General features: G+C 38.2%; 1 protein-coding gene across 1 annotated transcript; it reads right to left on the bottom strand.

The window, feature by feature from the left end:
• Positions 1-637: 637 nt before the first annotated feature.
• On the bottom strand, positions 638-6829 carry LOC132039341 (uncharacterized). Its single transcript, XM_059429840.1, has 7 exons — positions 6808-6829; positions 6157-6251; positions 5330-5467; positions 5059-5223; positions 3161-3298; positions 2930-3051; positions 638-1184 (listed from the first exon to the last, which is right to left on the bottom strand). Exons 1-7 carry the CDS (start codon positions 6827-6829, stop codon positions 986-988), a joined length of 879 nt encoding a protein of 292 aa, XP_059285823.1. The 3' UTR covers positions 638-985.
• Between the last annotated feature and the right edge of the window lie 5200 nt (positions 6830-12029).

Genomic DNA, 12029 nt, shown 5'->3' with positions numbered 1-12029 from the left:
CATACTACAACATGAATATAACCTTCATAACACAAGAACAAGATCAAATCTTACCTTTTTCTCTTTAACTTCCACAAGACTAGGGTTTCCACAAGATGAGAAATAGTGGATTGATCGCTCCAACAATGCTTCCACGCTACTTAGGGACCTCAATATAGTGGGTTTTTATCAACAAAATATTTTTGGAAGGAAAAGAAATGGGGGATGATTCTTGCTGCTGCTGGCCGTGAGCTTGGAGGAGGGAGTATTCACTTTCCCCTTTTTTTTTCTAAGTGTCAAGTGTGGTGAAATGAAAAGAAAGACTTGTGGTCATCTTTTTTTTTTAAGTTGGCAAGACTTGGTCAAGGTCCCTTGGCCCACATTAATGTGTTGTCCCAATTAAAATTGAACACCATTTGTGTAGGCCAACCATGGAAATTGTGGATGATTTTCATCTTCCAATTTTTATCACTTTTGGCCCCAAATTTTCCTAATTGTTCCATACCAATAAATTCATGCACAACTTATATCTCAAAATAAAATCGAAGGTCAAGAATCCCGACTTTGTATCCCGAAATAATTTTTGTCCTTAACTTATCGTAATTAATCCAGATTATTCCACTGTACAAAAATACGGGTTCTAACAATCTAGACTTGCTGTTCTTTGCATCATGGATGGGATTATTTTCAATAAGGCAATTACATTATTTTGATCAACTAGAGATACAAACTGATTACTTACAACAGTATCTGTTCATGTATTAGTGGAATTTGTCTTTGATTTTACATGTTAATTGCTTGTAGGCACTGGCGGAGGCAGGATTTTAACCGAGGGGTATCAAAATATAAAGAAGTAAACACATCAAAAAGACAAGGAGAGTCAACATATATATAAAAAAAAAAAAAAAAAAAAAAAATTCTTTTATCTATCTATGCAGTGTAAATTTCCACCACTGCTTGTAGGGACATTATGAGTTCTAGCACGACTTCTCTGATAGTAAGAAATTCAAGTTGATAAAGTACCAGTTGATGGATTACAGTAAAGCTGCTTGCGCACTCGACTATCTTCTTTCCTCTGGAAAATAAGTGAGCCAAACAAAACAGCAACACCCGTTATTGCAATTGTAAATAGAAGCCAAGGCTTGGGAACTTCATGTGGCTTCCTTCTAGGAGCACCACGATCTCTCTCAGCTGGACTAGTGTTCCTTCAAAACGGGACGAAAAAGTAAAGACCAGAGCACTTGGCATGCAGCAGAAGATATAGCAGCACAATAGTTCAGTTGCAGAGAGTATTAGTAGATGGTTTAGAATTGTATTTACTTTATTGCACGAGACATATGATGAAAACAATTGAAATGTAAAGAGAAAGACCTATGTGTAAGCAACATAACCGACCACATGCACATATCTGGGAGCACCTTGAGTTTATTAACTTCCACAGAAAGGCGGTAAAATCACACACTTTCACTGATTATTTTATAACCATAAAGTTTACGCATAGGGCATTGCATGAGCTAACAATTGCTCATTTTCTTCTTGACTCTTTTGATCCTCGAGTACAGGTTTCTCATATAGTGTAATAATAAGACTTCTGACAAAGGATCTAAATTAAAGCCCCCCTTTTCTCAAATCCGGATGTGTATCCCATTGATGTAGTATATTGTAAATTTGACAAACTTACAAGTCCCAGAGTCTCTAAATATGTGAGAGCATCTTCTACATATGAGCGAAGCAGAAAGAATTCTTTCTAATAAGAGTATCAAATATATAAAGGGGGGACAATGTTGGCAGCAGAAGAAGAAAGCAAAAACTTTCTTGATGAACATAGATACGATGAACGAGGAATTAACCTCAAAGAGAGAAGAAAATGAAGTTCCGGTGTAACACAAAACTGGAGTTTGATCAATGATCACCCTTTACTGGGCAGGTAAAGCATAAAGGAAACAAGTCTGTACATAATTATATGCACTAACTTCAGTATGGCTGAGAAACAGGTGTATAGACATGCCATTTCTGAGTACGTTCATGTTCAGGTAGGAGTAATACAGATTTTCATATCAACATACATAGCTCAAAAGCAACTTGTCCAATATCCCTTTAGACGAGTGTATGCTAAGTGGATGAATCGAAAATCAGAAAAGTATTCCATGGTAGCATGCCTCGTCACAGTTACTAACCAGCAAATTTCACACGTCTGGAACCTGCCTACCCTTTATGATGTCAGGTTATTAGTCATGATCAGTAACCAAGGAGTCTTCATATCCAGCCATGATGATGTTGGGCTCATTGTATCATGGCCACACACTACGGTGCATATATAGAAAATGTTTCTTATTTTCTGTTTTTCTTTTTGTCTTCAGGTTGGAGAGTTGGTGGGGTTAAGGAATGGGTTCTAAGAGCCCGTTTGGATTGGCTTATAAGTTGGCTTATAAGCTGTTTTCAGCTTTTTTGAGTGTTTGGCTGGCCAGCTTAAAGTCATTTTGTGCTTAAAATAAGCCCAAAAAATAATTGACCCATTTAACTTAGTTTATCTAAAGTTGCTTATAAGCTAAAACAGCTTATAAGTCAAAAAAAAAGTTGGACTACCCCAACTTATTTTTTTCGACTTATGTTCGCAAACAGCTTTTGCTTATAAGCCAATCCAAACGGGCTCTAAGTCTTGTAAGTCGGTGCTCACTAATCACTGAGGCAAGATGCATAGACCAGTTGTACTTGTGCGAGTAAGAGAGGAAAGCAAAAAATAAGCATGATAAATGCATGTCTGAGCGACAATAGCATTATGGTAAAAATGACAGAGAGATTCATGTTTCCAACAGGCTGACGGTTGGACCTCATAAACATCACCAAAGAATCAAAGCCAAAATCTACTCAACTTTGAAAGAAAGGTTCAAACTGATCTTTGGGACATGAAAAACATCTACTAAAACAAAATATTTTAGGTCCGTAATACCTGGAAGATTCTGCAAGGTTATTTGTGCCTCCATTGCATCTATTCTCATGGGCATTTCTGTCACGGAACCTAATATATCTGCTACACAGATGGCAGCGTTCTGTTCTATTCCCGCATACTTCCTGGTAAAGGCATAAGAATATTATAACAGCAGGATACTGTAGTTCAATCATTTACCCAGAAAAGGTACAAAATAGAAGAAGCCGCCTAATCATAGATAGTCATTATGACCTGATGCTTAAGTAAATTAATTGCAGGCAAAAGAAACTTGCAATACTCGCATGTCACAATCCTTTGTGGGCAATTTTTGCGTTTGTGAATTGCTAATACCTCACGCTCCATTGTCTTGCTACACAAAGAACAGGCTACCTGAAAATTCATGCATAAAATCACATTAAAAAGTTTGTAATTGGCTTATTAAAGAACAGCAACTATGAAGAAGTGGGAAAAGAATGTTACCCCCCCACCCTTCGAAAAAGGGGAGATGGGAAGGTGTCTTTCCCATAAATTAGCGTTGTTAAAGGTGCGCTTTAAACGCATTTAAGCCCTGAAGTGAGGCTCAAAACATGTTGAGCTTCGCTTCGCTTAATGTGTGCTTTAGTGTCATCATCAAGGCTCTAAGACATACTTTTCCTTGCCAATGAGCATTTCCATAAGAGGCTACACTAAATAGTTGATATTTCACTTTATCGTATTTTTTTTTTTCAATTTTGTTGTCCATATGTGTTATTTGTGCTTATAATTATCAGTCTTGGACAACATATATATTTGTATTTTTTTTCCTCCATTTGTCTCTTTTTCGTTAAGGCCCATGCTTTATTTGCGCTTTGCGCTTAAAGCCCCAACTGACCTTAGAGCTTTTTGCGATTTTCACTTTTGATAACACTGCCGTAAATCAGAACAGAATGATAGAAGCAGAGTAGGTGGGAATACAAAATTTATCTTCATGAAATGCAAAAATATGAGAAGAAAGTAAGAGGTATAACTTAAATGGAATGTTCTTAAAGACTCTGTTCAAGCACTCTTAAGCCCTGAAACTAGGTGCAGGAAAAGGCCAACACTAACAAAAATGTGTATATTAATTTGATTTATTAATAGTTAAGCAAATCTTATGAGTAAATTAGGACTAGGAAAATTAAAATAGTATAAGAAAACAACTCGCTGGACCCAAAATAAGAACTTAAAATTTCATCTTTTTATCTGAATCAGAATTCAAAATGGTCTTTAAACTTGATTCACATGATCTTTATTTCATACGTTATAACTTAATTGTAGCTTCACATATAATTGTTGTTTGAATTATAGTTATCTTTCTTACAAGAAAAATATGTTTCTGTTTCTTTCGTTTAACTCGCGCTATTGCACTTTGCTTAAACCCCAAGAGATGTTGGTGATTTGTTATGCACCTACTTGGTGCTTTCACATGAATAAAATTCTTTACTTGTCCAAGAAAAAGGATCTAGTTTTTGTTTTCTTAAGGTAGTATAGGACAACAACTTAAGGGAAATCATGGAGAAGGGGTCTGTCTTTTCTTTAACTAGAATTTCAATCCCTGCAGTTAGGATATCAAGAGTTTAGCAACCCCAAAATTGTTGTTAGGGTGGGGGTGGACCGGTGTCCAATCATCACACCTTTTTGTGTTGTTCAGCATTAATCCAAAGCTCTTATATTAATGCTTCAATATTTAAGAATAGGATCACCGTTAAAGGTCCATCCTTTTATACAAAGAAATCAATTGCAATGCTTTGCACCATACTTAGTTATTAAATAACTAAATTGAAGAATGAAGTTCAATCTGTTCTTTGGTATTGCACAAACATGAACAAGGTACACAAAATACGTATTTACAAATACAGACAGCTGCAGAAAAGTGCATATTTACATAAACAGTATCTGGAAGCAAACTGGAAGGAAAATAAAGGAAATTGAATTGATCAAATACAGAAATCTATCTCAAAAAGGCGCTAACGTCTATCGGGACCAAATAATACAGTTATAGGTAATTGAGAACTCCTTGCATGTAAAAGTTGAGAATGCAATAAGGGAAGGGAAAAAAGGAATCTTTTCCCTGCAAAACCCCTGGGCATCTGCCACAATTTAACGATTATTAATTAAATAGGTTAGCTTACCTGAGCATGAGTGCTCAAGAACTGATCTTCTGCATGTCTTTTTGGAACAGATTCTGCAATTTTGTTTGTGCCTCCATCACATCTATTCTCATGGCCATCTCTTTCACGGAGCATAATATATCTGCTACAAAGATGGCAGAGTTCGGTTCTATTCCCACATACTTCCTGCTAAAGGAAAGCAGATTTTAAAACAGCAGTAACTGAAGTTCATACATTACCCAGAAAAAGGTATAAAATAGAAAGAAGCCTAATCATAGATAGTCATTATAACCTGATGCTCAGATAAATCAATTGCAGGCAAAGGAAACTCGCAATACTCGCATGCCACAATCCTTTGTGGGCAATTTTCACCTTTGTGAACAGCTAATATCTCACGATCCATTTTCTCCCCACACAAAGAACAGGTCACCTGAGAATTCATGCGTAAAATCACATAAAAAAGTTTGTAGTTGTCTTATTAAAGAATGTTATCCCCCAGCCCTCGAAAAAGGGGAGGGGGGAAGGTATCTTTCCCGTAAATCAAAACAGAATGATAGAAGTAGGTGAGAATACAAAACAAATCTTCATCAAATGCAAAAATTTGAGAAGTAAGAGGTCTAACTTAAATGCAATGGTCTTAAAGACTGTTCAAGCACTCTTAAGCCCAGGACAGGCTGAACGCTGCGATGTAGCCTTAATGATAGCACTTGAAAAGGCCGACATAAACAAAAAAACGTGCATAGCGATGTGATTTATTAATTGTTAAACAAACATTATGAGTAAATGAAGAATAGGAAAATAGCAAACAACCATGAAACAAGGTACACAAAAATATGTATTTACAAATACAGCTGTATAAAAGTGCATATTCACATAAACAGTATCTTGAAGAAAACTGGAAGAAAAATAAAGGAAATTGAATTGATGAAATATAGAAATCTATCTCTAAAAGGCACTAAAAACTAGTTGTGATCAAATGATACAGTTTAGGTAATTGAGAACTCCTCGCGTGTAAAAGTCGAGAATGCAATTAGAGAAGGGAAAAAAGAACTTTTTCCCTATAAACCCCTCAGCATCATCCACAAAAAACAAAGAGAGCAAATATATAGTTTCACTTACCGGCACATGAGTTCTCAAGAAATGTTCTTCTCCATGTCTTTTTGGAACCATATCCCCACAGATTTTACATTTTTCAAGCTTCCGGGAGCAGTGAGCTGTTGGGAATAAAATAGCCCCGCAAAAATAATATTCACGGTATTAGTGATAAACGCGGAACACTAATTTATGGTTAAATTAGCAAGAATAAAATGCGACAATAATGACACCAAGATTTTACGTGGAAACCCTTCTGAATAAGGGAAAAACCACGGCCAAGAGGAGCAGCTGATATCACTATAGTAAGGAATTTTACACTGTGTAGTAACGAGTATAAATACTCCTAAGACCACTACACCCACAAAAGAAAAACACTCTTTTGATTTTTCCCACCTTACTATAATATTACTCACACTCTATTTTTCTTCACAGACTATTTTCTTACAGTCTATGGAATACCTCACTTTGCTCTCACTCAGATGTATTGTCTGAGATTTTCTTGGTGTCCTTTCCAAATGAAGCTTAGAACTCTATTTATAAGCTTCAGAAAACGCGTGAACGAAACCGCGTGAACAACATGCAAACAATAAATCGCGTTTTATACGCGTGAACAATGCTACCACGGTATTTACTATTCAACTCGCGGGCCCCACATGTCCGAGGGACCTACTCAACAATTCTCCCCTCCCGACGACATGGGGAAGAATGTTCTTGTGAATCACCGAGAGCTCATACCGCCTAGCTTGGAACAAACTTCAAGCTTTTGCCTTGAGACCGCCTTTGTCATCATATCAGCTGCATTTCCATCTGTGTGGATTTTCTTCAACTGGAATCTTTTTGTCTCCGTAGAATCACGAATCCAGTGATATCTGACATCAATGTGTTTTGTTCTCGCATGGTACATCGAGTTCTTGCTCAAGTCTATTGCACTCTGACTGTCGCAATAGACAATATACTCCATTTGCTTTTAAATCCAAGTTCTTGAAGGAATCTCTTGAGCCATATCATTTCTTTGCCGACTTCGAGTGCGCAATATACTCTGCTTCCGTTGTAGACAGTGCGACACACTTCTGCAACTTCGACTGCCATGATATAGCTCCCCCTGAAAAAGTAAACAAATATCCAGTAGTGGATTTTCTGTTATCAAGGTCACCTGCCATATCAGAATCTGTATAGCCCTTCAAAATTGGATTTGATCCTCCAAAACACAAGCATTCATCTGAGCTTCCTCTTAGATACCTGAGTATCCACTTCACAGCTTCCCAATGCTTTTTCCCTGGATTTTCGAGAAATCTGCTAACAACACCGACTGCATGAGCAATATCTGGTCGAGTGCATACCATTGCATACATCAAACTTCCGACGGCAGAGGAATAAGGAATCTTGGCCATTCTCTCTTTTTCCTCCGTTGTTGTAGGACACATCTTTTTGCTCAGTTTCAGATGACCAGGGAGAGGTGTGCTAACCCACTTAGCATTCTTCATATTGAAGCGCTCTAGTACACGTTCTATGTACCTTTCTTGTGACAAATAAAGCTTTCTTTCAACTCTTGAACGAGTAATTCTCATGCCCAAAATCTGCTTAGCATGACCCAAGTCTTTCATTGCAAAAGACTTACTCAACTGTTTCTTCAACTCGTCAATCCTGGAAGCATTCTTGCCTACAATCAACATATCATCCACATATAGCGTAAGGATGATAAAGTCATCATGAGAAAATCTTTGTACAAACACACGTTGATCCGAAGAAGTCTTCAGAAGCCTTGCTCCCCCATAACGACTCAAACTTCTTGTACCAATCGTACGGGAGCTTGCTTCAATCCATATAGACTCTTCTTAAGTTTGCATACAAAATTTTCTTTACCTTTTTCCTTGAAGCCCTCGGGTTGTTCCATATAAATCTCCTCTTCTAAATCACCATGAAGAAAAGCAAATCTTCACATCCATCTGCTCAATCTCCAAATCAAGACTAGCAGTCAAACCAAGAACTGTCCGAATGGAGGACATTTTCACGACAGGAGAAAATATTTCGTCAAAGTCAATACCTTTCCTTTGACCAAATCCCTTAACAACCAATCTAGCTTTGTATCTGGGCTTCAAGCTGTGTTCTTCGGCTTTAACTTTGAACACCCATTTGTTCTTCAAAGCTCTCATGCCCTTAGGCAATTTCACCAACTCATAAGTATGGTTCTCATGCAGAGATTTCATCTCATCTTGCATGGCTTCAATCCATTGATCTTTGTGCTCATCTTCCATGGCCTTCTCATAACATTCGTGTTCTCCCCATCGGTGAGTAATACATACTCATTAGGTGAATAACGGAAGAAGGAACATCTTTGTCTAGTAGACCTTCTAAGGGAATGTCGGCTCATCCACGACTTCATAAGAAAGATCTACCTCATCAATAGCAAGATCGTTATCATCATCAACATGCTGATCCGGAATATCATTCCGGCATCACCATCGTCATCGAGCCCACCAACTTCATCAACATTTGTTTGAGGAACTTGATCAAGATTAACTAAGCCTTCGTAACTCAAGATTTTATCTTCTCCGCTTTGTTAATATCTTCAATGGTTTGATCCTCCATGAAGATAACATCACGACTTCTTATGAGCTTATTATCAATTGGATCATATAGCCTGTAACCAAACTCATCAAGGCCATAACCAATGAAGATGCACTGCCTTGTCTTGGCAGTTAATTTTGACCTCTCATCTTTAGGCACATGTACAAAAGCTTTGCAACCAAACACTTTCAAGTGGTCATAGGAAACATCCTTGCCATACCAAACTCGTTTGGAACATCACTTTGCAAAGCAACCGCGAGGGATAGATTAATAACATGTGCGGCGGTCAACAATGCCTCACCCCAAAAGGAATTCGGCAACTTTGCTTGAAAGCAAACATCTAACTCTTTCCATCAAGGTCCTGTTCATCCTCTCTGCTAAACCATTAAGCTGAGGAGTCTTAGGAGGAGTCTTACGGTGTACCGATACCCCGTTGCTTACGTGATTCGTCAAACGGTCCACAATATTCACCACCGTTATCGGTACGAATACACTTCAGCTTCTTTCCAGTTTCTCTTTCAACTGAGGCCTGAAACTGCTTAAAGACACCCAACACTTGGTCTTTAGTCTTTAAGACGTAGACCCAAAGTTTCCTTGAGCAATCATCAATAAAGGTAGCGAAGTAAAGTGCACCACCCAAAGTCCTTGTCTTCATTGGACCACATAAATCTGAATGCACCAACTCAAGAACTCTGTCTTTCTTGAAGGAGGATGAGACTTGAAAGAAACTCTATTTTGTTTTCCAATAAAGCAAAGGCTCACACTTTTCTAATTTAGCACCGTCGAAATTTGACAATAATTTCTTTTTGGCCGAACATTTAGTCCTTTCTCGCTAATGTGGCTAAGCCTCTTATGCCATAATGTCAAAGAGCTATTGCTCTCAACCGCATTCACCATATCAACACAGTAGTAGAGGCCGTAGTCCAGTATAGACCACGACGCTTTTCGCCCCGAGCCACAATCATGGAACCCTTAGTGAGCTTCCACTTTCCAGCACCATTGGTACTGACATATCCCTCATCATCCAAAACACCAACAGAGATCAAGTGCAAACGAACATCGGGTGCATGCTTTACATTGTTTAAAACTAGTTTAGTTCCAATACTAGTTTTCAAACAAATCGTTCCAACACCAGCCACCCTAGATACAGTCTCATTACCCATGCTCAAAGTTCCAAAGTCACCCGGAGTATAGGATGAGAAAAATTCCTTCCGTGATGTCACATGAGATGCAAAGACCACTTTGTCCACAACCCACTTGACTCATCACAAGCAATATTTATCGCATCCGCATCAAGGATAGTAACAAGATCTTCTCAGTAGTGACAGGCAACACGATTGCCATCTTCTTTCTTTTCCTCCTTATCTCTATTCTCCTTTTTCAAAATCTGGCGTAACTTCTTTGTGTGCCCTTTTTCTCGCAATGATAGCACTCAATATCTTTAAGTCCGCTTCCGGATTTGCTTCTATGATGTTCTCTATTTTGAGAACCACGATTCTTGCCTCTCCCCTAGTGTCACCACCAAGACATCCGATGAGGAGGAACCTTGAGATTTTCTTCTCATCTCTTCATTTAAAAGATCGCTTTTGGCAAGATCCATAGAGATCACACCATCCGGAGCGCACTTTGATAATGAAGTTCTAATAATTTCCCAAGAATCTGGTAGGAACCAAGTAGAAACAAGCCTTGAATTTCTTCATCAAAGTTAATGCCCATAGCGTATAACTAGTTCATGATCCCCCCGAAAAATATTCGGATGATCCGTCATTGCGGAACCATCGTGGTATTTTAAACCCAAAGATTTGCTTTATCAAAAACATCTTGTTGTTACTAGTTTTCCGAGCATACAAACTTTCAAGATGCTCCCATAGGGTCCGAGCATGTGTCTCCCCAGAAATATGGTTCAACACATTATCGTCAACCCACTGTCTAATAAAGCCGCAAACCTGCCGATGCAACAAATTCCACTCTTCATCTGATTTATTATCAGGCTTTTTATTTGCAAAGACAAGTTGATGAAAATTCTTGACATAGAGCAAATCTTCCATTTTGCCCTTCCAAATGGCATAATTTACGCCATTTAAAGTAACCATTCTACTAGTGTTGGCTTCCATCGTTTATCACAAATACAAATACTATTTTATTCGAAGACCAAAGTAATTCTTTTCCGACGTGGAAGTTCGACCGTGCCGCAACCACGAGCATACTCGATGTAACCTTGGCTCGATACCACTTGTTGGAAATAAAATAGCCCCGCAAAAATAATATTCACGGTATTAGTGATAAACGCGGAACACTAATTTATGGTTAAATTAGCAAGAATAAAATGCGGCAATAACGACACCAAGATTTTACGTAAACCCTTCGAATAAGGAAAAAACCACGACTAAGAGGAGCACGATATCACTATAGTAAGGAATTTTACATCGTGTAGTAACGAGTATAAATACTCCTAAGACCACTACACCCACAAAAGAAAAAACACTCTTTTGATTTTTCCCACCTTACTACAATATCACTCACACTCTATTTTTCTTCGCCGTACTATTTTCTTTACAACATGGAATACCTCACTTTGCTCTCACTCGATGTATTGTTCGAGATTTTCTTGGTGTCCTTTCCAAATGAAGCTTAGAACTCTATTTATAAGCTTCGTAAAACGCGTGAACAAGAAACCGCGTGAACAAGACACCGCGTGAACAAGCGAACCGCGTGAACAAGATTCGTGAATTGCAAAACAAGAAACCGCGTTTTATACGCGTGAACAGTACCACGCGTATTTACTATTCAACTCTGGTGGGCCCCACATGTCTGAGGGACCTACTCAACATGAGCAACATGCAAATCGAGATTGGAAGTAAGAATCGCTCTGTCACTGGAAACATAACAATTTCAAATTAGCAAATGATGAATATACAACCACATAAGCAAAGTTCATATTTGATTAAGATAATAAGAAGTTGACAAACATACAAGGTGAAACTTGAATAAACATGACATTTAGCATGATATGATTGGTCACGCACTGGAAGGTTCATCACTTAGTCGAAATTTACACAATCCCATCGGTCATTCATCATATATTAAAGACATGAACCCTTCAGCTTCCAACAACAACAATAACAACCCAGTGTAATCCCACAGGTGGGGTCTGGGGAGGGTAGAGTGTAGCAGACCTTACCCTTACCTCGTGGAGGTAGAGAGGTTGTTTCCAAAAGATCCTCGGCTCAAGTTACGCACATAAAAGCAGTTAGAAAAATAAAACATCTAATTAAAGAGGACTTAGCAAATAATAGGGAAATCATTGAAAAAAAAAAAAGAACAGTAAC

Source organism: Lycium ferocissimum, chromosome 12 (assembly GCF_029784015.1).
Source record: "Lycium ferocissimum isolate CSIRO_LF1 chromosome 12, AGI_CSIRO_Lferr_CH_V1, whole genome shotgun sequence".
In the NCBI taxonomy this organism is placed as follows: Eukaryota; Viridiplantae; Streptophyta; class Magnoliopsida; order Solanales; family Solanaceae; genus Lycium; species Lycium ferocissimum.
Note: the sequence above shows the minus strand (reverse complement) of the source record. Positions and strands in the feature narration are given on the sequence as shown.

Excerpts from the sequence above, each read along its gene's own strand:
- LOC132039341 (XM_059429840.1), bottom strand. The coding sequence starts at position 6,829 with ATGTCGTCGGGAGGGGAGAATT. Across the intron at positions 6,252-6,807 it reads GTCGTCGGGAGGGGAGAATT|CTCACTGCTCCCGGAAGCTT; the intron begins GTTGAGTAGGTC and ends TATTCCCAACAG. Across the intron at positions 5,468-6,156 it reads TCTTGAGAACTCATGTGCCG|GTGACCTGTTCTTTGTGTGG; the intron begins GTAAGTGAAACT and ends ATGAATTCTCAG.